The 26431-nt window shown below is 34.3% G+C and overlaps 1 protein-coding gene across 8 annotated transcripts; it reads left to right on the forward strand.

Annotated features, from left to right (window-relative positions):
* Positions 1-176: 176 nt before the first annotated feature.
* On the forward strand, positions 177-26339 carry LOC125657979 (C-terminal-binding protein-like). 8 transcript variants are annotated; one of them, XM_048888964.2, is made up of 12 exons: positions 177-280; positions 7919-8026; positions 12324-12462; positions 14025-14182; positions 15679-15823; positions 18020-18226; positions 19673-19771; positions 19875-20000; positions 20618-20668; positions 21539-21670; positions 22220-22390; positions 24646-26339. In XM_048888964.2, exons 3-12 carry the CDS (start codon positions 12405-12407, stop codon positions 24882-24884), a joined length of 1386 nt encoding a protein of 461 aa, XP_048744921.1. In that variant the 5' UTR covers positions 177-280; positions 7919-8026; positions 12324-12404; the 3' UTR covers positions 24885-26339. The 8 variants fall into 8 exon arrangements, with proteins under 8 accessions (XP_048744921.1, XP_048744923.1, XP_056005464.1 ...); XM_056149489.1 differs by having other exon boundaries at positions 191-1969; XM_056149488.1 differs by lacking the exon at positions 177-280 and adding an exon at positions 288-422.
* Positions 26340-26431: the final 92 nt, after the last annotated feature.

The following is a 26431-nucleotide window of genomic DNA, read 5'->3' on the forward strand; positions in this document are numbered from 1 at the left end:
ATATGGTTTTTGATAAAGATAGAGACCATGGTACGTCTTATCAAAACATTTAAATATATATTTTCTACAATGTAATTCAAATCAATTTAAGCACGTTTTCACAAAATTTGCATAAAATTATGGCCTTAAAATATATTTTCATCAGAATTGTTGATAATTTCAAAAATATTTCAACGAGATGTCACGAGATTTAGAAAAAAATCTGCGGGTTTGCTTGCGTTTTGAAGCGAGTAATAGAGCACCGCTTTGGGATAATTTTCGTTGATATATACACTTGGCGGTAAGAATCGTACACCATTAGTGAGTTGCAATATTTATTCTCAGTTGTCAAACGGATGATATATCAGTGAACTGTTCTTGTTCATTAAATATAAACCGGAACGTTCATTTTGAGTCTTTGTCTTGCAAATGTTTGTAAAAAGGTAAGACCATTGATAAAAAATGTAATTTGAAAAAATCACTCATTTGGTGTATATGAATGGTTAAGAATTCAATATGTTTGTATATTGATCAAGGTCCATTGTTTTGTGTGTTTCACTTTAACATTTTGGGAAAACAATTGGGTCATATTTGTGTTCACGATGCCGCATGGAAGCATTTGGCGTGTCGATTTGTAAAGGAAATATGCACATTCTTATCTGCTTTAAACGCGGAGAAATCCTATTGATCTCTGATTGTTACTAGTTACAGACTGGTAGAGTTGAATTTTTGTCCAAGAGTTAAGTTCCTGATAGTTGTAATAGATCGTTTTCTGGCCATAACAAATACTCATTATTGAAATACATAGAAAAATGACTCTAGAAATTGGAACAGTGCAGTTTATGCAAATGACCCCCAGCAAAGCACAGGGTGTCCATTACACACCGGCGCTTGAGAATAGATTTGAAGTACTTCCCGTATTGTTTTGTGTCGTGCACATGTAAAAACAGTGCCCTATTATTTAAAAATTAGGATTGCTTAAACTTGTCAACATTTAATCAGTAAGTTTAAATCAATATTTTCTATTCACCGGGTTACACATGTGAAAGGCAAGGAAGTTTTATCTGATTAAGTAGGGCATTTAACAAAGAGCTCTTAAAAAGAAAGATCCATCAAAAAATGTAAACTGCTATGTGATCTGGAATTAATTTGGTTTTCAAAATATAACATTTATATATATATAATGTTGTTTTACTTGGTGTAATCAATGAAGAAAATGTGTTTAGTCATCACCAAATTTTGTTTTTGTTCATTTGTGTCAATACCAATTAACACATTTGGAAATTTGAATTACATGTGCTTCTAGATTCATATAGATGTGAAAGATGAAGTTAAATATCACCAGGTTAACAAACTCATTAACTTGATTTTGTAATGAACAGTTATATTCACTATGTTGTGTTTAAATAGTTTAACTTAGAACAGGGGAGAGCATCCCAAAAACTTTAACATTTTGTTTAACTCCAGCAAAAAATAAAATTGTGCAAGTTTGATTGAAGATTGAAGGCCTGACAAATTTGTGCATCATTTTCTGTTTGGAAGTACATGTACCACCTGTATAACAAATGAATATTTGCAATTCACTGATCATGGAGTTACTTATCAACACTGTAGTACTGGCCTAATGAAGATTTTGTAAATTAGGAGGCTATGTGAAAGAAGGAGGCTACAAACTGTTGTTAAATGCTCAGTGTGAATACTTTTTTATGCCCTCATATTCGGGAGATTCAGGGACATGTAGTTTTTGGTCTGCCTGTTTTGTACGCAAAAACTTTGCATGGACATAAATTTTGAATGTATATAATGTATATGAATCATAGATATATTGTATATTCCTATTGACGACTTTTCTTTGAGTACCAAAGTTCTTGACCTGGTGACCGCCGTGACCTTTGGGTCATGGGAGAATCAGGGTTTTACTGTTACAAACACATTCTGAAAACAAGTGATTTCACCGGAACTTGGTTAGTGATTGTGTTCAAACCTAAAAGTGAGTTCTCATTTTTGCATGCACTTTTGTAAAAGTCAAATATGTAATGCACATATTTATACTCCCATATATGTATAGGATGTCCTGCATCTAAGTCATTTGGGGGGGGGGGGATTTATAGGAATTTGACATTCAGACCTTCTTATAAGTGGACTAGATTTTTTTTTTTTATCAAATTGTCCACCAGTTTCCAGTAATACATGTATATTTTTAGCAAGAGTGATACACATTCTTTATCTATTTTTATTTTTTTTTATATATACATAGTACATTCTGCAAAGAAACTTGTACAAAATGTTAATAGTAAGCTACCAAAGGTATTAGATATGCATGCATTTATTCTAAGAAAGTGAGACTCAGAGAGAGAGAAAGAGAGAGAGGCGCGCATACAGTCATTGTATAATATATCAAATGTACATGTATGTATATTGAAAAAAAAAACACTCAATGAAATAATAGATTCCAGCAGGTGTCAAACATATCTTTGTCACCATTTTTGTATGTTCTTTATTGTATATATTTTCAGAATCTTGGTTTCAATCTTTATCATTACCATGATTACTGATAACCTCATGTTAAATACATCAAGTGAATAAGAAAATAATTTTTCAAAATTCATCTTTTGTCTTTCTGGCATGGTGTCAGATTGAAATTACCATTTTACTACATAAAACTTAGGGGAAGATATTCAATGCCCAAGCTTTTTTTTTTTTTTAGTTAGTTAGGTGCTCACTCAATCTCCAAGCCACCAAGGGTGGTCAAATAAGTGGATAATCATTGATCAATTGATTACTGGAGTTTAATTATAATAGATATCAATATCATATCTTCATTTGTCTGACAAAGTCCATAATGTGGTCTGTTTGAGCCCAATTTTTAATGTAATAATATCACAAGTAATTTTTGTTAAAAAAAACAAAACATGCACTACAAATTTAATGCAGGTAGCAATTATCAGATAGTCTATTGATTTTGAATACAGAATGCTGATGTACATTACAAAACAGTTCTTCATTTAACATTCACATTAAAAATGCATTATAAATATCAGTTTTTCATAAACATATTTGATGCATTTTCATCAGTTAATGACATCACAGTGGTTTAAAAGTACACTGTATTGTTAATCTGCTATTTAAACAATTACTCTTGTGGATGTGTTATTGATTAAACGGTCATTAACACGTTAAAAATTCCTCAAATGTTGCAAGTTGTGCAGCAAGAAAAATTACTGGCAGTATGTGCAAATGAGACGGACATAGACTTCCGTGGCAAAATGAATTACTTATGAGCATTGAGCAAGTATATATATATTTATTATTATATACAGTACATAAAAAAGCAAAAGTTAGATGTGGATCCAAGCTGGGCAAATATACAGAGATACCAAATTGATTTCATTCTTTGTCATTTAACTATTTTGCAAGTTGTTGTTTAAACAATTTTTGATATACAATTACATGTACTAGAAAAGCAACCAAAGTCCACAAATGGTATGTTACATAGATCTGTAAAACCAATCTTGATGACCAATAAAGAGTTATGTAGACATTACTATATGAATGGATGGTTATAATTGATGGTAATTACTGAATGGAGGGTTCTTCTATTTCATAATTATCAATGATAACCGTTTTCACTGGGTTTAATGCAACATTGGGGAATTTGATATTTTTTTTAGACCAAGGGTTCTGTATTTTTCTATTGAAATTACTCTGCAGGTGAGTATTTGATCAGATCTTTTCCATAATATTACAATTATCAGAAAATAATGTGTATAGGAAGTTGAAACTTTTTGCTAATGCTACACAATGATAGAAATAACCAGTATTTGTCAACAGTTGTATTTTTATTTTTTTTGGGTCATTTTAAAGTTGTTCGTGTCCCATTTGATAATTTGGTAGGTATTTTAATTTCCAGTCACTTGCTGTTATCTCAGTTTCCACATGTATACTCAATGATATGCAAATTATAAGCTCAAGTTTTCTCAGAAACCCCATGCTGGTGCTTGGTTCACAGTTGGCACAGAAGTTTATTTGTTTATTGACCAAAGGAGCCCTGTGGCTCATAGCTACACTGTGTACAATACAGTATAAGTTGGTATAGGGGTAACTCCTTTATTATATTTGAAGTGATATGCCAGAGTTTTGAAGAAGAAGAAATTTGTTTTCTTTGATATATCCGTCATACTTTGACAATCTAATTAAAATCAAATCTTCTCTAACTGCTACACTAGAGAGTGATGGTTAGAAAAAATCTTTTGATACATTGACTAATTTTTCTTACTCATATATATATTTGTATATACAAAGTGTTGTATGCAAGTATATAGTATACATGCAACAGCTTGATATTATATTCTTAATAAGCTCTTTCTGTCATAATTGTGATAGGCAATCATTAATATATCACACATGAAGATGTACACAGTGCAAGTATGTACTGTAAGATATACATTGTATATATGAAGTCAATCATGCAAACTTTCCTAATGTTCCAAAAAAAAATTGCAAGAAACATAATTATTTGTCTGCTACTAAAAAGTGATAAATATAGCCCAGTTAAGGGGATAGAAATAATGTTATGAAATATTTGAGTAATACTCGTGGTTGGTGAATCAGTCAGTGATATGTAGTCACAATTTGATAATGCATTTAAAAAGTTTTGATATTGAATTTCTAAAAGAATGTATTCAAGCATGGATATAGTGTTAGGGTATTTAAAAAAGAAGAAAAGGGCATTATCTGTATATCTTTTTACCATTGAGCAACCACTGAGAGATTTTCTTCTGTAAATTTCAAAGGAATCACATTTTGGGTTTACGCTTAGTGTATAAAGGTGCTGTAGAGTTAAATACAACACTATTGCTTGTGGTAAGCCATTAATTGTATTGTTCTACGTACCCTGGAACATCCCTCCCCCATATTAAAAGAAAATTCACACTCTTATAATATTTCTACAAAATTATGGCTAATATCCCACCCACCCACCCTTAAAAAAAATCTGAAGTTCAGATGATAATTTTTGTTGCTTTGAAAAAAATGTAACTTAGAAATGACCAAAATCTTATTTTTGTTTGGGGTTTTTTTTTTTTTTTTTTAAACCTTAAAACCGTATAGTCTTTATGTTTTGACAAATGTTGTCCACTCCTGAAAACTTTTAACTTGTTGTATTTATCATGTTCATATATTTTTAGGATATCTAACATTACGACTATTTTAACCAAAAATTTTAAAACAGCATGTTCCAACAACTTATTAGTCGACCATCTATAATGCATGTTCAAGAGTTGGTCACATGACGAATCTTTGACGTCAGCAAACAGATATACTGAAGTACGAGTAGTTGGATGTGCGCGAGATTGCACACATTTGTGTAAAGCAGCTTATTTAATTGAAATTGGGAAATTTGTTTTATACAAATAAATAAGAAAAACAAGCATAAAATTAAAGTTAACCATTTGATATTTTATTATCATTGTGGCAGGCTTAAACAAACTTTATATTCCGGCCTTTCGCAGAGAAATAACTGTCACAAATGTTTTGCAACAGAGTGGCACTGAGGGTGGATGACCCCTCATGGTATATTCTCATCAAACCATCCATCATTTGGGAATTTTTAGGCATCATTTTGGGAAAAACATCTGCTTTTCCGCATTGGGAATGGGGCTGAATTTCGGCCCTCTACAGACCCTAAAAAAATCCCTGACTCGGGTGAGTGATGTTGCCATGGCCATGTGACATTAGATTTGCAACAAAATTACAATCGGGTTTGGTCTTGACTCTTTCCCTTAAAAGAAAAATCTGGATTTAGGGAGGGGAGTGGGGATGGTGTTGTGGCTCACACGATACCTAAGATGATGAGCAAACATTCCGTGAAGAAGAGCTAGCGTATCATTTGTTTATTCTTCAGAATGATGAGAACAATATAGATGATTGAGAATAACACTAAAGAACTATTATTTTCTCTCATTTTCCCGATAGTAAAAATTATGTTAGAAAAAAAATCACTTGTTTCCAGTTTGAAACCTGACCCAGTTGTTTCAATCATACAGTATTTGTTTTGTTGGGCTTATATTTTGAATTGTTTCAAAAGTGTTTGATGACAGAATAATGGCAGTATTAGGACACAGGGGAAAAAACGGTGTCACTTTTCTTATCTGAAATCTGACCCTGGCATTGCAAACAGACAATTTTTTGGGAGTTGTACTTGGTTCAACTTCCAAAGGCCATCGCACACTGTGCACATGAATATATTATAAAGGACTTTGATGTGGGCCTCTTCGCATCCTCATTTTTAAAAAAAACAAAAAAACATGTCTTAGAAAACGTTTTCCAATCGATATAATCCTATATTTGAAAGCTATTAGTTAAAAGAAAGAGAGCTTATAAATTTTAAATTTTTAGCATCATATCAACAGATATGCATGTTCATTTTACAAAATGATAGTTAAAGATATATTCACATTTAAGTTTTCTTTTCTATTTATTTGTAAAGCCAGGCAGTATATGGACAAGGTGATTGTTAAATAGAGGGATTGAAGGTTTAGACATACACTCCATAACACATCTCAGTATCTCTACAGATATTAAATAAACAAAGAACCAATGTTAAATTGAGGGGGGAAAATAGATTTGTGATTGTTTAGCCTTAGATTGAAATTTATGTTCTGATTTGTTTTAAGTGTTCATTAAGAAAAATTTCCTTGAATTGGCCATCATTACAAGACATGCACACACTTTCGGAGTACAAATTTATACATGCATTCTTGGTAGATTAGCAATTCTTTACATGTGAGTTGACGCTGTATGATAATTTATAGACATTTATTTTTAGTCCCCTACCTGTAGAGTCGAAGGGGGGATTTAGGTTTGCACTCTGTCCATCTGTCTGTCAGTCCAACAAATCAGTTTTCCATCCTTTTTTTTTTTTTAATGTAATCGCAGATATTCATTTGATATTTGGTACATTGCTTTACCATGACAAGTTATAGATCAAGTTTGAGTTTTGTTTTTTCGTGATGAATTTTTTAGGAATTCCTGGAATCTTAAGAATATTAGACGACTTAACTTTGGACTGTTAGGGAACATGTATTGCTATACACACAGAATGTTTGTTAAGAATTAAATTTCATTTAGGGCATGTACTGCAATATTTCATGCTGGCTTCATTTCTTTCTTCACCGATACATGTAGAAAGATGATCCAGGACATATTGACTGACAATACTTGATAAGAGAAGCTCACTCGAGCTAAGTTGAGACTCGTACAAATCTCTTAAAGTCTGTCCAATATATGTAGTAGAACAAAACTTCAGGTTGTCAAAAGCATTCAGATTTGTTCGTCACATGGAATACAAATGTATACATATAGTTATTAGATACACTGTACTAGGTCTTTGGTTATTGAGCTACTATTGATTGATAGTTTATTCAATTGATACAACTCTGGGTAGTACAGCTTATCAGCATTTAAGATGCAGAGTTCTTGAAATCTATTCTGTTATATCGGACATTTCAAGATTTTTATCAGTCCGAATAATGAAATTTTGCGCAGGGAACTTTTCCGGTCCTAGGTAATTTTAACCGGTCAAATTCTTTGGACTGGTAAACGTCAAGAACTCTGAGATGAATACATAGTTATCACTTCAGGAGTGTAATAAGGGGAGTGAAACCCCTGATTGTAGGCTAACATCTCTGCATTATATAAGTAATGTATCCCAGGTGAAACCCCTGATTGTAGGCTAACATCTCTGTATCCCAGGTGAAACCCCTGATTGTAGGCTAACATCTCTGTATAAGTAATGTATCCCAGGTGAGTATTGTGGCCCCTTGCCTTCTTGTTTGGAAATGTTCTGTTTGCAATGCCCTGTTTATGTTTGTTATGATTATGATGATGACATATTTGACATTGTTGAAGATTTTGAGTTTTATTTCCTTTCTATTTGTAGTGCACACATTGATTATATGGGAGCGATGACTTCCATTCAATGACCAAGCTGTGTTGATTGTGGACAAAATAAGATTCAAATCTGTCTATAGATTTCTTATTGTAGCAAGTAAGTATATTTTAGAGCAAAATTTTGTTCAGGAAATTTTGAATTTCCTTCATATTTAATTTAACACATGCATTGTTCAGTAGCAAATTGTTTGATTGATTGAATGATTGGAGTTTAATGTCCCTTCAAGAATCTTAACTCATATATAGAGGTGTCGCGAGTTTTAGGTGAATTTTTGTCAAAAAGTTGAATTGAACATATTTCATTGACATCAAAAGTTTGACTTATGTAAGCATTCTGAACCATTTAGCTCTGTGGGTTTGTCTTCATCTACTGTGACACTGGACTTCAGTTTTTAAGGTTTCATCGGAAAGTTCACCCACTTTCACTCCAAATGCCTAGCAGTTAACAAAGGAACAGTCACTACCTATTGAAATGACTCAGGGTCCAGGAAATGAAACCTAACCTAACACACAAGCGTTGTAGCTTTTTGTAGTATTGATATAGTAGTGTGTATTGTAAATGGTAGTAAAAGAGAGCAGTTATTATCTATCGCATAATCATGAATTGATTTTTAGCTCGTCTGGCTAAAGGCTTATGTGAGTTGTCACAATCGTTTGGACAATCTTAACGAGTAGTTGTAGTTGGCAACTGAGGAAAGTTTTTAATCTTCCTTTCCCGAATGGCTGCTTGTTAGATGTGCTGTTACTGTTTTGTATAACTCAGTTATGATTGACAACACAGTGTATCATTCAATTAAAATTCTGATACCACTAGATAGGCTTTTGATTGGCTGAGACATAAATGACTTATTTTCCAGAACAGATGCTTCCTCAGTCACCTAAATTGATAAGTTGTCCCACTGAAATGTTGTTCCTTTTTAAAGTGATCCTAATTCCAATATGTTCAAAATTGGCAGAGAAAATTCACTCCTCCAGGGGGGCTGTGTCCCCATTCCCCATATTGACAACAAATGTACCTATGAATAGCTGTCCTGCAGAAGTTATTTAATTTTTTGGAGCTATCCAAATTTTGGTATGATTGCCTTTTCTTTTGATTTGTTGAAGGAATTCCAGCCAGTTGAGCATTTAGACTTCTTAGAGCTTAATGTTAAATCTTGACTGCATACTCAGTTACTGTACAAGTCCTTTTCGTGTGATTAAGGCGGAATAAGTCCTGATGATCTTCAAAGTACATACATGTATTCTCAAATCCAATATGGCTACCATCACTTTAAAAGTCAATTCTTGATATAAATGGTACTGTAGTGATCTCCAAAACGTGTTGTCACTTTTCAAAGCAATCCAAATAGAAATGGAACCACCATACAAACTATCTTGTAAACAGAGATGAAAAATCTACCATGTGCATGGTCACTCACCACTAGAAGGTTTGGTTTTTGCAGGTCATGTATTAAACCCAGACTGGGTTAGAAGTGTGTATTCTTTTCAGTGAATTTACATTCAGTATTCAGCACTTATTTTTCCTACCTCTGGTACTAGTATCGGTACCCATTCAACTGGGAAAAATAGCATCAAAATCGAACAAATTGGGAATTTTCTACCAATCTATCTGCAAATGATTTCAACTAAAATAAAAACTAAATAAAGAAAAAAACAATTTTTTTATGGTAATATTTGCAACATGTGAGACATCAGGAATTGTCGTAGGCTTGTTCTAGAATCATCAGAGCTCTACAACACGTGCACTGCAATGATCTGTATTTTCGATTTAATACCGGAAGTAAACATTTTAGTTAACTCGTACAATGTTTCAGACTATGTAAATTACAATGTCAGCGGTCTATTTTACAGGGCCGTCAATCTCTTTGAATTGGGTCCGATAAACGGACCCTTCCCAATTGGGGGGGGGGGGGGGGAATTCCCAATTTACTTATCTAGAAATCCCCAATATCACAAACTGTTACATTATGAGTATAAAAAAAAATTAAATCGTGTTTCGTTTTTTACTTATAACTTTTCGCAAGTTTTCGACAAGGCCTGAAAAGTAAAATTCCCAATTTGACCCAAAACATCAATAATTTTCCCAATCTAATGGGACCTGGACCCTGTACCAAAAAGGACAGTGACAGCCTTGAAATTTCAGCAAGTGAATTTGGAATTTTTAATCTCAAAATTGGTGAAAATCAACGGGTTTTTTTTTTTGACATTGGGAATGGTATCGTTTATTGGTACCAGTTATAAAAGGAGAGAAAAAAATGCTGGTATTTCTTCATTGATGTATCGGTAATTGCTGTTTAGTCAAGAGTTAATTGCAATGTCTGTGCCTTATGAAATAATTCAAATGCGAAGTGTAACATGTTCTTAAAATAGTTGATGCTAAAGAAAACTTCATTCTCATGCACCCACCATATCAGGCTGAAAGCTGCCAAATTGCTCTGTATATTTAGCTCACCTGAGTTAATTGCAATGTCTGTGCCTTATGAAATAATTCAAATGCGAAGTGTAACATGTTCTTAAAATAGTTGATGCTAAAGAAAACTTCATTCTCATGCACCCACCATATCAGGCTGAAAGCTGCCAAATTGCTCTGTATATTTAGCTCACCTGAGTTTTTACATAGAAATATATAGGGAAAATCTTTAAAAATCTTCTCAAGAACCACTGAGCCAGAGGAGCTGAGATTTACATGAAAGCGTCCTAACGTAGTGCAGATTCAAGTTTGTTCGAATCATGGCACCCGGGGTAGGATGGGGCCACAATAGGGGATCAAAGTTTTACATGGGAATAGAGAAAATCTTTAAAAATCTTCTTCTCAAGAACTAATGAGCCAGAAGAGCTGACATTTACATGAAAGCTTCCCGACATAGTGCAGATTCAAGTTTGTTCAAATCATGGCCTCCGGGGGTAGGTTGGGGCTAAAATAGGGGATTAAAGTTTTACATAGAAATATATAGGGAAAATCATTAAAAATCTTCTCAAGAACCATAGGGCCAAAGAAGTGAACATTTACGTGAAAGCTTTTTGACATAGTGCAGATTAAAGTTTGTAAAAATCATTGCCTCCACGGGTAGGTTGGGGCCACAATAGGGACTAAGGTTTTACATGCAAATATCAGTCTATGCGAAAGACATCAGACCGTAGGACCTGACCAATGTTCAGTGCCTCAAGTCCGATGTGTCATTTTTTACACCAGACTGGAATGTCCGATGTCTCAGTGCCCGGTTTTGAGCTTTACTATTTTGACGCGGAGTCATTTAAATGTTTAAGTAAAAAATATTGCACAAATCCAAATACGTAAATGAATGTGATTAAAACCGCATGGACCGTCTAAAGTATTATGATGGATATGTGTCAGAGGAGGAAAATTGGAAGTCTGTTGAATACTTTGCCAGAGAAGAATAAAATATCAATAGCATTACTAGTATAATAAATAAGATTTCCTTGGTTCTGCATTTTCACGTGTTTCACTTTTTTACATTAGGTTTTTCAGTCTGACAAAATTTGGTTCGGTCCTGTGTGCTCATTGATTACACAGAATCAAATGTCCTATGTGGTTCAAAAAACTTTTGCATAGACTGAAATATATATGGAAAGTCTTCAGATATGGGCTAAGGTGACTCAGGTGAGCGATGTGGCCCATGGGCTTCTTGTTAAACCACATCGCTCAAAATTACAATGCACAATTCATAAATCAGTAAAATATTCTAAATGATTTAGATAATTTAATGTAGACAAGTATGTTAAGAATACACAATGAATATGGAGATGTCATTTACCAATTTTCTCATTCTACTGATAGATTAAAATAAACTAAGAATGTTTAAGATTTATATCATTTATATTAATTTCCTGCAAAATACAGATGCAAAAACATAGGTAATACACATATCTTATTCTTTTACCCCAAAAAATGCATTAAATGTGAACTGTGTACATGGGACTACTTTAATGGACTGGAGAAGTGCACTTTTTTCCTTTATTTTGATAAAATCCATTTTTGACTACTCTAATGGACTGGAGATGTGCACTTGTTCCTTTATTTTGATAAATTCCATTTTTGACTACTGTAATGGACTGGAGATGTGCACTTGTTCCTTTATTTTGATAAATTCCATTTTTACTGATATTTCATGTACGGTAAAATACCATATATAGTGCACACAGAGAACTACAAATAAACCCAATTTATGCTACAACACAATGAACATACTTAATTAAAATTACCCTGTGAAGTTAATTTCAATCCCTGCTTTAACAGACTGTGACACAGTTTGAATGTGCCAATCAGCTGTCTTCAATTGGGGGAGATATCAATAAAATATTTTTCCTTGTATTGTGTGTGAATGCATTTATATGACTTCTCATTTTACAAAAAGAACTTGTTTTTCCTGTAGATTGTTTGGTTCCACAGGCCAGTATTGGTGACACGACGTAGCTTCGTGGAGCCTGACCTCCACAGCTCTTCTTTCCATCACATGGACAAAAAGAAACTGCTACAACCAGCCAAGCGACCACGGTTAGAAGCTCCAACAAGTATGTCATTTTCTCAGATTGACTTCACTCTTAAAATTATAAACTTGTATTATTTATTATAATTACGATTGAGATCTAGTATTTTTTGAGGATATTTGAAAATGAACTTGCATTCGTTATTATGTATTGTGTGTAGAAAAGGATCACCCTACTTTTTACATCTTAAGTTCAGGTCAAAAGCCACTGTTTTCGGTCTCGTGATGCTTGTGAAATTTTATTGGAGACTCAATTGTGTCAGTTGTGTGCTGAGTGTGTAGCAATCCCATACAAATCAGTTTTTAGGTTATAACCAATTTGAAAAAATATATTCTCCATTTTGCATTCTTTGTCATATTTTTTTTTTTTTTTAATTGTGGTCAGCTAAATGAAACATACTAAACTAGTACTCTCATGACAGTTTGTTGGTAAATTGAAAGGTCAGAAAGTACAGTCAGCAAGACAGCGTGATTTTTCTGCCCACTGTTACCGGTACCCATTCAATTGGGAAAAATAGTGTCAAAATCGAACAAATTGGGAATTTTCTACCAATGTATCGGCAACTGATTTCAACCATCAGGATCGTCGTAGACTTGTTCTAGAATTGTCGTAGCTCTACAACACGCGCACTGCTATGATCTACATTCGATTTAATATCCGAAGTGAACATTTTAGTTAACTCATATAACATTTCAGACTAAGTAAATTACAATGTCAGCGGTCTATTGTTTGGCAAGTGAATTGAGAATTTTTGGTTTCAAAATTGGGGAAAATCAACGGTTTTTTGGGATTGGGAATGGTACCGTTTATTGGTACCAGTTATATAAGGGGGGAAAACCGCTGGGAAGAAGAAAGAAAAGAAATCGTTCCTTCATTATTTGTTATATATTTATCATTTTAATCTATTTATGTACAAATAAATACAATTGTTATTGAACATTGTCATTACTGCAGCCATAATGCAAGGAAATTTTCAATAAAGTTTATATTCTGAAGCATTTTTACCTTGATATAAGAGATTGAGAGTTGGTACCCACAGACACTTGCTTGATATTTTGGTACCCACAGACGCTTGATATTTCTCATAATAAATTATGATGATTTTAAGTGCATAAACAGTTTGTCATTTCCCCTCCTAGTGTTCGGGATATGCACTATTCAGTGTGCATGGGGTACTTTACGGTGCATGAAATATCAGTAAAAATTTAATGCAAGTTACTTTTTATGCATTAAGATGTTTTGTTTGAGATTAGACGCAGGCAGATAATCAGATAAATTCATTGTTTACTGTTTCAGATAATTCATTGTTTACTGTTTCAGATAATTCATTGTGTACAGTGTTAGATAATCAGATAATTCATTGTTTACAGTGTCAGATAATCTGATAATTCATTGTTTACAGTGTCAGATAATCAGATAATTAATTGTTTACAGTGTCAGATAATCAGATAATTTATTGTTTACATTGTCAGATAATTTATTGTTTACAGTGTCAGATAATAAGATAATTCATTGTTTACTGTGTCAGATAATCAGATAATTCATTGTTTACTGTGTCAGATAATCAGATAATTCATTGTTTACAGTGTCCATTCGTGGACCTATTCCTAATGGGCCAATGCACCCCCGTCCCCTGATAGCTCTTCTGGATGGCAGAGACTGCTCAATAGAAATGCCCATTCTCAAGGATGTGGCTACTGTTGCATTTTGTGATGCTCAGTCAACACAAGAAATTCATGAAAAAGTAAGTATTTTAGTGTGACACAAGTTTAACATTTATATTTGTAGGTTGGTGAGTAGGCAATGGTTTCAATTATGTTTGTTAGATACATTACTCCGAGTAAAAATCATAATTTTACGTAGAAGCCCTGATATTGTGTATTAATCAAAACTCATAGTAGGAAAAAATCTAGGTAAAACATTACGCTCTAGTGAACCGAGATAATAAACCACCCTGTTCACAGTGTCCCAATCTGACTTGTTTGTTTAGCGTCAATCAATGAGGTGCTAATTAGAAAATGATATTAAAAAGATAATTAGATACGATGCGAAATGAAGAACATTTATTTTTAATTCTTATATATTTATTTTACAAATTGGGAGCTATATTTAGATATGAATGTTTGTCTTTCTGGTAACCATTTTTATTTGAATCGAAAATAGTGTAGTTTGTAAAATTTGGTAAGTTTTACAGATCGTCGGCAAACAAAACTAGTACACATCTATTTTATCACAATAATGATTTGATTAAAATGCTGTTTAATATTGAATAGGGTTGTTGTGATGATGCAAGATTCGGGGAAGTAACTCTGTTGTCATGGACAATTAGTCGTCCGAGGACAAGTCGCGAATGATTAAAAAGAATTTTTAAAATTGATAGTTTTTCTACTGCTTCCATTTTAATTGTCTTATTAAAAAAAAAAGACTCATTAAATATTCATGGGACTCAAGCTGCTTATAAACCACGAGTCTGGTACTCGTCTTCAGTAATTTCTAGTGACAATGATTAACTCAGACCTATGAATAATTGCATTTGCTAATGTTAAATTTTTGATAAACTGTCATGAAATAGAATATTGAACATATTGACCAGGGCTCAAAATTAACATATGTCCGTCAGTCTGTGACTGGCTAAAAGTCTGGCGGACTGACTGACATTTGTTTTAGTCAGTCTGATGGGACTGGTTAATTTTCTAAAGCATCATTTTGGGAAATATACTTAATATGAAATTTCATACACATTTGGCATGCTTCGATCTGTTTAATCAACCGGACGAATCTGATTCGTAAATATAAATTCCACATTTAAGTGTTACGATATTGTCTAAGGCATAATGAGTTAAATTTCATTTTAATGATATTAACAAAATATATTTGATTATTTCTGGAAAACTCTGTTGGACTGGTAATTTTTTCTGCGGACTGGTTAAAATTATACCCCATCAGTCCGGCTGGACTGGTGACATAAAAAGTTAGCTTCAAGCCCTGTTGACTAAAACTGCAAATGATGGGTATCTTGTCAATTTTGGCATACTCGTATAGTTAATATTTTTTATAGTTTCTGTCAAGGTAGCATGTCTATTCAAATCATTGATAATCATTGAAGTCGGCTTCGCATCCGCCAACAATGTTTTTCATGGTGGGACGACAATTTTAGTGTTATTATATTTGATATAATATTATATATCTTTTTTAGTATTATAATATATTCTGCAAACTTGAATTGTTGTCTCTCTGCAGGTATTAAATGAGGCAGTGGGTGCCTTAATGTGGCACACTATCACACTAGCCAAAGAGGACTTGGAAAAGTTTAAAAGTTTACGGGTTATAGTCAGAATAGGCAGTGGTTACGACAATGTGGATGTCAAGTCCGCTGGAGAACTAGGTTAGTATTTGCAATTTTTTACCTATTTATTGAAAATGTAGTTGTATGTTTGTTTTCATTCTTCTAAGCTTTAAGTGATGCAAGTTTTTATGTAATCTGGAATTGCTGTAATTTTTTGGTGTTTTTGATTGCCTTTTCTAAAACCACCAGACTTGGATGTAGGTGTCAAAAATAGGGGATGCATGTTTCCACCAGAAGATTAAGAATATCTGGTTAAGTGAAGTAGATATCTGATGTCAATATGATTTGTACATAATGTTTCTTCTCATTCAATGACACATAGTTGTGTGTTACTACATATTGAACTATCAGTGCTTGAGGACCATTCTAAATGTCTGTTCGAATCTCACATTTTGATATTAGTGCAACATATATATAATAGATGCAAAACATGTACTACAAGTTGTAGTTCAAGGGCAACTTCTGAAGTGTTTAAAGGGAGAGAAAAATTAATGTTACCATCACAAACCACGTTTTGTAGGAAGTAATTTAATTTTTATACGCCCGTCTTAAGACGGGACGTATTATGGTATGGCGTTCATGTCCGTCTGTCTGTTAGCTTTTTCGTGTCCGACCCGTAACTTAAATACTACAAGGCCTAGAATCATCAAACTTTGTCTGTAGATACATCTTGGGTAGAAGGTGTGTCGCACATTAAAACCAGGTCACTGTGACTTTTCATTAAGAAGATATGGCCATATATGGCAAAAACTTGTCCGGCTCATAACTTGAAAACTATTAGACCTAGAATCACCAAAATTGGTCAACTAATGCATCTTAGGTAGAAGGTGTGTCGCATCCTACTTTAAGGTCACTGTGACATTTAATTAAGGTGATATAAAAAAAAAAAATGTTTTAATGGGTACAATCTATACTGTTAACAATATGTGACGGGCGTATCATGTGCCGTGGCGGTGCACTTTATTTAGATAGCATTTCAGTCATCCTTCTTATTTATAACAACTGCACACTCCACCTTGCCCCCATCACAAATGAAGTTTGGGGGATCCTGGAGTGACTGTTTGAAGGAATTTTTTTGTCAAGAAGTTTCCTCTTATGCTATTGATTTACATTTACCAAGATTTTGTAGAAATATTGTATATAATAAAACCCTTTATTTGGTATTTTCAGATTGATATATTACATTTTGATAAAACTATGTCCATTTTCAGATTTTTTAAAAGAAACATTTTTGTGTACATTTTGTCAGTACCATCTTATATTTTCAACGTAGAGAGATGAAATACTTGATGGTTTGTTTGTTTATGACATGGTGACACATCCTTATCCCAGCCAAGGTCAACTTGGGTGAAAAGTTGCTGGGGAAGACATTTTATGTATAGACCAATCTCTGTAGACAGCCAGATTTGATCCTGCAGTTTGTCGTGCTTATAATGAAAGATTCCCAATTTATTTCCAAGGTCATTTAGACAGTATCAAGGTCACATGGATAAAAAAATCTATAGCTTTTGTCTAGTTGGTATCTTTTTAGCTGTATCTTTGCAATGTTGATATATTAGGTCCTCACTCTTAACCCAAAGGTTTATTGTGAGTTTTAGTATGCCATTACCCCTCACCTAAGGTCAGTTATGAGTTCAAAGTCAAAGAAAGACTTCTTTTTCCTGCTGACCAGTTGCTGTTTAGTGCATGGATATTTTGAAATTAATAATTATGTCAGTCTAGCTTACATATGTCTATTTCTGTGAAGCACTACTGAATTTAAACTATTAAGAGTTTAACAATGAAGATTGCAAGAGGTAAAGAAACTGGTAGGTTGACCTAATTTGTGTAGATTCAAATTGTTGACGAAAGAGATGTGAAACCGAATCCCTCAAATTTGCATTTTGTCCTTTTTGTGCACCATGATTTATTGATTGATCAATAAGAGTTAAAAGGAATAATTTAAGAGTAGCTTGTATTCTGATGAGGCAGGAATAAAAATGAAGCTTATATGACTTTCTACCATTCAACTGCACAGTACTTCAAATATGACCCAAAATGGATGAACCCTGTGGGGGATATTAGAGGACGGGTCTCTTTATCTATTTACAGATGCCTTCCTTCCCTTCTCCTTTGTTTGATATGTACACAACTCAGGTTTTGCACTATGCTACATAGGGATTTTATAAAGGTGACTGGTCATTATGCATATTGCATGAACATCTGTATACAGTGATAAGTTTTGTGTATTTTCAGGAATTGCTGTGTGTAATGTCCCTGGGTATGGTGTAGAAGAAGTAGCAGATTCCACCATATGTCTGATACTGAATCTGTACAGAAGGACCTACTGGCTTGCCAACAGTGTAAGAGAAGGAAAGAAAATCAATGGACCAGAACAATTACGAGAAGCTGCTCAGGGCTCAGCCAGAATCCGAGGGGACACACTGGGAATTGTGGGTCTAGGTAGGACGTGTTTGTGTTTTAATACCAAGTATATACAGTCAAAACTGCCATAGCGACCCACTGTATTAAGCGACTCACTGTCGTATGTGACCATAAAAAGTCTCTTCCCCCCCCCCCCCCCCCCCCCCCCCCCCCCCCCCAAGACGTTACTCTATATATTGTACCTGTATTAAACGACCACCTGTCTGACACGACCATGATTTTTACAACCTTTTCACGAAATTAAACCTTTATTTAACGACTGTACAGTTTTTTATTACAACGCGATTCCTACTTTCGATTCCGGTTGAGCACGACTATTCTGGGAATGGTCGCCCCTAACACTTTCGTTTTAAAACGCAAAGGTAATAGTTAGGTGGTGTTCTTGTTTAGTTGGCCATCTGAATCAATTATTTTACCCAAGTTGTCAACATGCAGGGTCGTGTGTGGTTAATTGATAAAACCCGAGTTATTGTTTATTTAACAAAATCAAGGATCAGGGAATCAAGGCCGGTGTAGTTGAAGGTATGAATTTCGACAAACTTTTAAGAAGTAACATATTTCCAGTTCCAGCATTTATTGTACAAACAGAGACTCTACACTTCATCGCTTGCTTTCTTACCACCAGACAAGCATTGCATTTTCTTTAGTTACAAGTAGACTATGCATAAATACTCTTTACAACAAAATGTTTTTAAGTTTTAGAAAATGTACATGCAGTTTCATAAATGGGATTTAAATCTCATGTAAATGTGTAATATGAAATGCATGCAAATTTTATCATTCTGAAACAGATTAAATGTAATTTTTGATGAATAATAAATTATACTAGATTTTGAACTACACTGTATTATTAATTTTATTTTACAACAATTAAAACCGTACTTGATATTCTTAATGATAAATTCCATATGTGACCTTTTTTCCATTCTCCGTTGGACGGTCTCTTAATACAGGTTTGACTGTAGTTTCTGATGAGGAATAGGCTCATTTATTTTGGTATCTTCAGTGTAAATTGTTCATAAAAATTGAAATAAATAGTGGATCAAAAAGATTGGCTGGTAGTTTCATTTGGCTTTAGCTTACACAGCTGAAAGACATAAAACAGTATGTCTGATAATACAATGAAAAAATCCTTTAAAGAAGGGGATGGGGGGATACAGAAAGAGGGAAAAACATTGCGAAAACAATTCTTGATTTAATGAAACACCATGTGCAATATCCACCAACTAATTAGTATACAGTATTCAGTTAGCGGAGGACAGACTGACTCTCTGATTTTAAGCTTGCTGCAAAGTGTTACTACATCAAATACAAGAATATACTCATAGCTATTACTGTATCAATTATCTTAATTCCAGTCAGTGCAATAGTCTTTCTCTGATCCTTCATTATTGTGGGTTTACATTGAGATGTAATACGTGAAACTTCAGACTAAAATGTTTTTTTTTTATTCATTTGTTGCAGGTCGAGTGGGTTCTGCAGTTGCCCTGCGTGCCAAGGCTTTTGGATTCAATGTTATATTTTACGACCCCTATCTACAAGATGGAGTGGAGAAATCGTTAGGTAAATTGTACATTGCTATATTATCTGTCAGTGGGTTGTTTTTTTTTCAAGATCTATATGATGTTTTGGAGGTTTTTCATTGTGTTATGTTTTTGTTTTACAGGCATTACTCGTGTATACACATTACAAGATCTATTGTTTCAAAGTGACTGTGTTAGTCTTCACTGTAACCTGAATGAACACAATCATCACCTCATTAATGACTACACCATCAAACAAATGCGACCAGGTTAGAAAACTTTCAATGGTGTGAATTGTCAGTGATATGTAGAGTTATAGATGTTTCCATGGTATTAATAAATATAAGTGGGTAGGAAAGTTGCTTATCTGTACTGACACAAAATATTACAAATTAAGTCACTTGAGTTATTCGGATGATTCATTGCAATCAATATTTTCAACTTTTTCTCAGAGACTACAAGGCCATTTCTTGCAAAAATTACCATATAACATCTTTAGGGAAAGGGGAGCAAAAATTGTGAATTAAATGGCCCCTGTACTCTAGGGGCCTTAGGGATAGGGTCAAATCTTATCTACGTTTGTACTTCTAGCATGTAAACTGGGTGCATAATTACAATGAGCACAGAGGCCTTTTCCAAAATTTTGAAATTTATGGCCATTAATTCGGAGATTTTCAAGGACAGAGCAAAATAGGTCGTAAAATGTAAATGTATTAGAAATCTTCTCTACTTTTGAACATCTAGCATTCAAACTTACTTTGAACATGGAGGTATCTATAATTTATATCTAGAAATGTAATATGTATGGGCCCTGAGTCAGGGGCCCTGTCCCCAGAGCTTGACTATATAGAACTTATTTTCTTCTTTTCTCCTTAACATCAAACAGACATTCAGGGCCCCTGGGTCAGCGGCTCTGGGCCCAGGACAGGACTACCAGGTACATGGAATTCATATAATGCATTTATTAAACCTCTAATAATCTTTAAACTCCTGTCTAATAATCTTTTGAACTCCTGAACATTTAGCAGACAAACTGGATGCATAGTTATAATGAGTATTTAGAGGTCTCTAACAAAATTGTGAATTGCGTTGACTCCTGGGTTCAGTCCCGAGGACAGAGATACATGTATATGGAATTCATATCCATGTACATGTTCGAAAAATGATTGAAATATTCAAAAATTATTTTCTTTTATCCTGAATATTTAGCAGATTGTGAATTCATGAATTGTGGAAAAACCTTGCATGTCTTCATTAAGTACTAAACAGTCTTAGAAAGGGTGTCATATTACCATAATATTTAGGTCTTGCAGAGGGGAATTCTTACAAGGTTGCCATAGGTATGAGTTGGGACTAGGTCACTGAGTGCAGACAATCAAAATTTTATGTTTTCATGTGACACTTTATTTGCATTGTCTTAAGGAGTAGATCTAGAAGATTTGTCACCCAGGGGCTGGAGTAGGTTAGAGTGGAGTGGGGTGGGGAGGGTAGGTCCGTGTTCTAGAAAGATGGCCATGTTACATGTCATTTGGAAGGTTCAAATGCGTAGAGTTCTTAAATGGCTTAGATGGAATGGGTGTGGATCACCAAGTGTAAAATTTGAATAGGGAATATAATAACGGACGAAATAAGTTAATAATAGTTAAATAGATGACACTAGTTTTAAGATGAACGATCCAGCAGTTTCATTGTTTAGTTTCTTGCTACACGACTGACTGAATGTCGTGGGCGTCCTGTTGTGATCTTACCAGTAATAGTTATGTTTCCAGTAAGTCTGTAAGTTTACATTCCTGTCTTTGTATGGTAGGTGCATTTTTGATTAACACTGCAAGAGGAGGGCTGGTGGATGAACATGCACTAGCATCAGCATTAAAAGACGGCAGAATACGAGCAGCAGCATTAGACGTCCACGAAAACGAACCATTCAGTTTCTCCACTAGTAAGTAGACAGCTGTACAAAATTTACACTTCTCCACGAGTAAGTAGACAGCTGTACAAAATTTAACACTTCTCCACGAGTAAGTAGACAGCTGTACAAAATTTACACTTCTCCACGAGTAAGTAGACAGCTGTACAAAATTTAACACTTCTCCACGAGTAAGTAGACAGCTGTACAAAATTTAACACTTCTCCATAAGTAAGTAGAAAGCTATACAAAATTTACCCTTCTCCACGAGTAAGTAGACAGCTGTACAAAATTTAACACTTCTCCATAAGTAAGTAGAAAGCTGTACAAAATTTACCCTTCTCCACGAGTAAGTAGACAGCTGTACAAAATTTAACACTTCTCCACGAGTAAGTACACAGCTGTACAAAATTTACACTACTCCAGGAGTAAGTAGACAGCTGTACAAAATTTACACATAGTATAAGAATTAATCTGAATATTTTCTCGAATGAGTAAATTTGATACTCAAAAATTGTTATGCAGTACATATTATTAAAAGAAAGTATCCTCTCACCTTTTTGTTTTCAATTTCTTTTTCAGGTCCATTAAAGGACTGTCCAAATTTGATCTGCACCCCTCATTCATCATTCTACAGCGAACAAAGTGTGACAGAGCTCCGAGAAATGGCAGCTGGGGAGATTCGACGAGCAATTGTTGGGAGAATTCCAGACAGTCTACGCAATTGTGTCAATAAGGAGTATTTTTCTGCTGGTATGTGGTAAATCAGTGTATGCAAAAGTATTTTGGACCACACAAGACATTCGGTCTGGTATAATCAATGAACACACCGGACCGAACCAACTTTTGTCAGACTGAAAAACCTAATGTAAAAAAGTGAAACACGAAAAAATGCAAAACCAAGGAAATCTTATTTATTATACTTGGGATCCCTCCCGTATAATACTTTAGACGGTCCATGTGGTTTTAATCACATTCATTTACATATTTGGATTTGTGTGCTATTTTTTCTTATAACAAATATTTAAATGACTCCACATCAAAATAGTAAAGTTCAAAACCGGACACTGAGACATTGGACATTTCGGTCTGGTGTAAAAAATTATGCATTGGACCTCAGGCACTGTACATCGGTCAGGTCCGACGGTCCGATGTCTTTCGCATAGACTGGGTAAATAGAGAAATGTTATGCATGTACGTCTTTGTGGCAGTCCAATTTCTTTAAATACAGTTTTCAAATGAACGTGAAATTTCAGTGTTAAAGTAATGTCCTGTTTAATTTCTCAACATTGAAAAAAAATCATTGTGTTTGTCACAAACCCCACCTCTCAATCATAAGATTCAAGGTGATTGGCATTTACTGTCATGCTTACATTAACTGAATTCTGAGGTTAAGTGTTGGGAAAATGTGTAGGTTATAGTTTCCTCAAAGTTGATGTTCTTATGGGTATGGGAAAATTAATTTCATGGTCATCTTGAGGGGTGATGTGATCTTAAAAGTCTTCCTTTACTCGGGGATACGTAGCAGACAAAATGGGTACATAGTCATGCTTAGCAAGGATACCTCCACCAAAATTGTGAAATTCATAGCCCCTGGGCTAGTGGTTTAGACTGTAGGGCAAGGCCCAAATAGGTGTATCATGAAAATGAATTTCATCTTCTTTACTTCTGTATATTGTGACGATATGTTGTTTTGATAGACATAATCTGGTTTACTAAATAATATGATGTTTATGCTGTCTTCTTAAAATGGGGACCATTTAAGGCCCTTATCCTACAGATAGCTCTTCTCCTTTCTGTTACCTGACTTTGATCTATGGCTCCTTTGTATTTTGATAACCTCCTGGAATTGGAGAAAGTAGAAACCATAGCTTTTTTATGCTTAGGGAAAATAGTATGATGAACACAGTTGGTAAAGTAGAATGATGTTTCAGATACATGCAACATTAGGGTAGTAGGCAGAGAGTCAGTGACACTGGTCATTTATTAGGGTAGTAGGCAGAGAGTCAGTGACACTGGTCATTTATTTTGTATACAACACAAACCTCACAGGTGAGTTGTCCATTAAACCATAAACTGACACGAGTATAACCTGAATCTTCTAGAGGCAAAGTTTGTCTGTGTTTGTAATTTTCACATGTGTCCACCTTCTGAAGAACCACGAAATGAACTTAAACCAAACTTGCTGCAAATTATCCATGTGTAAATTGTTCAAATGAAGCACCACATCTTACATAGTACATAGAAAAATAAAACAAAAACCAAAAAAATATTTCAAGAATGAACAGGCCCACTATGCTGAATTCACGTTGTAGTGTTGAAACAAGTTTTTTCGTAACTTTACATGACAAGGATGGGTCTGGTTTATGTGAATGTATATAATCTTATTCCTTTTAATGACAAAAGGTGGAAATTTCGAAGTAGAGAAGGGAAATTAGATTGTTGTCATTGATTAGCTTTCCAGGATGATCATCTGAAGAGCTAGTCAGGCCCAAAGGCCATAAAACTTCAATAAGCTTTTGATCTATGACTCACTTTCTTACTGTTTGTTCTTACTATGCAAGACTTGCTGGAACAGATTAAAAGTTAGCTTGCATCATTTTTATGGTCCAGGGGCCTGTCTCAAACAGCTAGGTTCAAGTTTTTCAAATTCATTTGTGATTGGGATGCTGCATCTAAGTGGGTGATTCTCATTATGAAAGAAAATGTTTATGTATAATTCTATTCCAGTATAATGTCATACCTCATTGATTTATTAAATAAAGTTTGTTTTTGGAGGTTTCTTGCATTTAAGAATATGAAACCTGCCCGTCATCTATTTACAACTTTTGTACATGAATGTAATGGTACATGTACAGTTGTATGATATTATGTGTTTCTAACATTATCTATTCCATAGAAGATCTTCATTCTGGGAAACATACATGTGTGCAGTTGTTTACACAAGAATTTCTATTTGCACCATTTATTGAAAGAATTTAAGCATTGACAGCTTCTTTGTATTACAGGCACAGTGCGTCCACCATTTGGATTTCCAGGATACCCTGAAGGTATGAATGGAGCAGGATATCCCTTCCCTAACCCCGCTGCCGCCGCTGCTGCTGCTGCCGCCAGTCTTGCTGGTGTCCACTCTACCACCATAGAACACCCATCGGTGTCCCACAGTACCCCCCACTCCACACCCCACAGTACGCTTTCCGAGACAGCCATTCACATGGGCAAGGGAGAATCTTCAGAGGTTCACTAACGTAGTCCAAGGGTTGAACATTGATCAGGAGCCACATACATAAAGATCTACCTTAATGTGTTATTTCCCTTTGTCTTAAAGGTTGTCAGAAATCTGTATAGATTGATGAAATTAAGAAATATATTGATCTGGTACACAAAGATGTTTTCCTCTCCATATCTGGAGCACTTACCACAGAGAAGCAGCGACCATATGGTGTGTCTAGTTTGGAGGCATTTCTGAAGATAGAAAACATTCTTGAGAAATAAAATGTATCTTTAGCTTGATGGAATTTTACTGCAAAATGTTTTGGGAAATGATAGGGGAAAAGGTGTGACTTGCTGAAGCTTGCATTCCAGAGCCGAGATACTGGGAGAACTGGCAGATGAGACGTGAATCTCGTTGTCTCGTGAACAAGGCCATCACATAACATTACTCCATCGTCATATTCTGATAAACAGTGGAAGAACCATGTATAACACAGAAATATTTTTGTAGTATATCAATCAAAGATGTCATAGATCATAGAATAAGTGGAACAAAGGGTAAATGTGTGTGTGACTGAGGTCAGGTCATGTGTGGGCGGGTTTTATTTCTTGTATATTTTTTTTCCCAGTTTTTGTGTGTGTTTATTTCTTTGTAAAAATAATAAAGCTTTAATCAGACGGTCTTTAAAGCCAAGGAAAATTTAAGCTTTTAGATTCTCAAAAAAAAAATTTCTTCTTAAAATATAATACAGTCTTGTGTTTCTGGTCTTACCTAAACACAAGAGAGAATCTAAAGTTAAGTTTTATATGGCCTTATTTGATTCATCACCTCAGGAAGTGTTATTATGCAACAAAATTAGGGCACCTGTGGTATGTTCTTGCATCTGCCAGTAGTATATATGTAATAAATATTAAATTAATTATGATTTCTCCAATACATGCCAACATTTTTGTGTGAAAGTGAAAAAAAAAGAAATGGTCACAGATTACATGATGTACTATGAAGTAAGATTGAACAGTATTATGCTTGTACATGTACATTGCAAGTTTTGTTGATTCAAAGATGATAAATGATGTTGACATTTTCCCCTCAAAACTGCTTCAAGATTTGCGGACTCTGTATAAAACTAAAACCAAAGTATTATAAATCTGTTTATCAGTACATTTTTTGTTATATATTTCAGTTGATTTGTTATAAGTTTTAAAAGTGCATTTTTTTTCTGTTTAATATATTTTCAACAAACTGGCTAGAATCTCGATTATTTTGAAGAAGTGCTAACGGATTTAGCTGGGGACCAAAATCGGATTTTATGTGTATATATATAGCTGTGTTTGTGTGTGTTTAGTTGTCTAGCCAAACCATTGTATAGAAGTCATCATCTGCGTCATCCACTCAGCATTCTGGCTTGCTTTGTAGGAAATTTCATTGTAGATATACCTGTCATAAGGATCTTCCACTGTGTTTTATCAATAAAACATTTTTGCAGTACTTTGTTTTGTGCTTTTATAGCTAACCTGACCTAAAGGTTTGGTGAGCTCATTAAACATTTGTGAAGTGTTGACTTTGTCTTGAAAACCCAT

The sequence above is a fragment of the Ostrea edulis genome, chromosome 9, assembly GCF_947568905.1.
Source record: "Ostrea edulis chromosome 9, xbOstEdul1.1, whole genome shotgun sequence".
NCBI classification, from domain to species: domain Eukaryota; kingdom Metazoa; phylum Mollusca; class Bivalvia; order Ostreida; family Ostreidae; genus Ostrea; species Ostrea edulis.

Excerpts from the sequence above, each read along its gene's own strand:
- LOC125657979 (XM_048888964.2), top strand. The coding sequence starts at position 12,405 with ATGGACAAAAAGAAACTGCTACAACCAGCCAAGCGACCACGGTTAGAA. Across the intron at positions 14,183-15,678 it reads CACAAGAAATTCATGAAAAA|GTATTAAATGAGGCAGTGGG; the intron begins GTAAGTATTTTA and ends GTCTCTCTGCAG. Across the intron at positions 21,671-22,219 it reads ACCATTCAGTTTCTCCACTA|GTCCATTAAAGGACTGTCCA; the intron begins GTAAGTAGACAG and ends TTTCTTTTTCAG.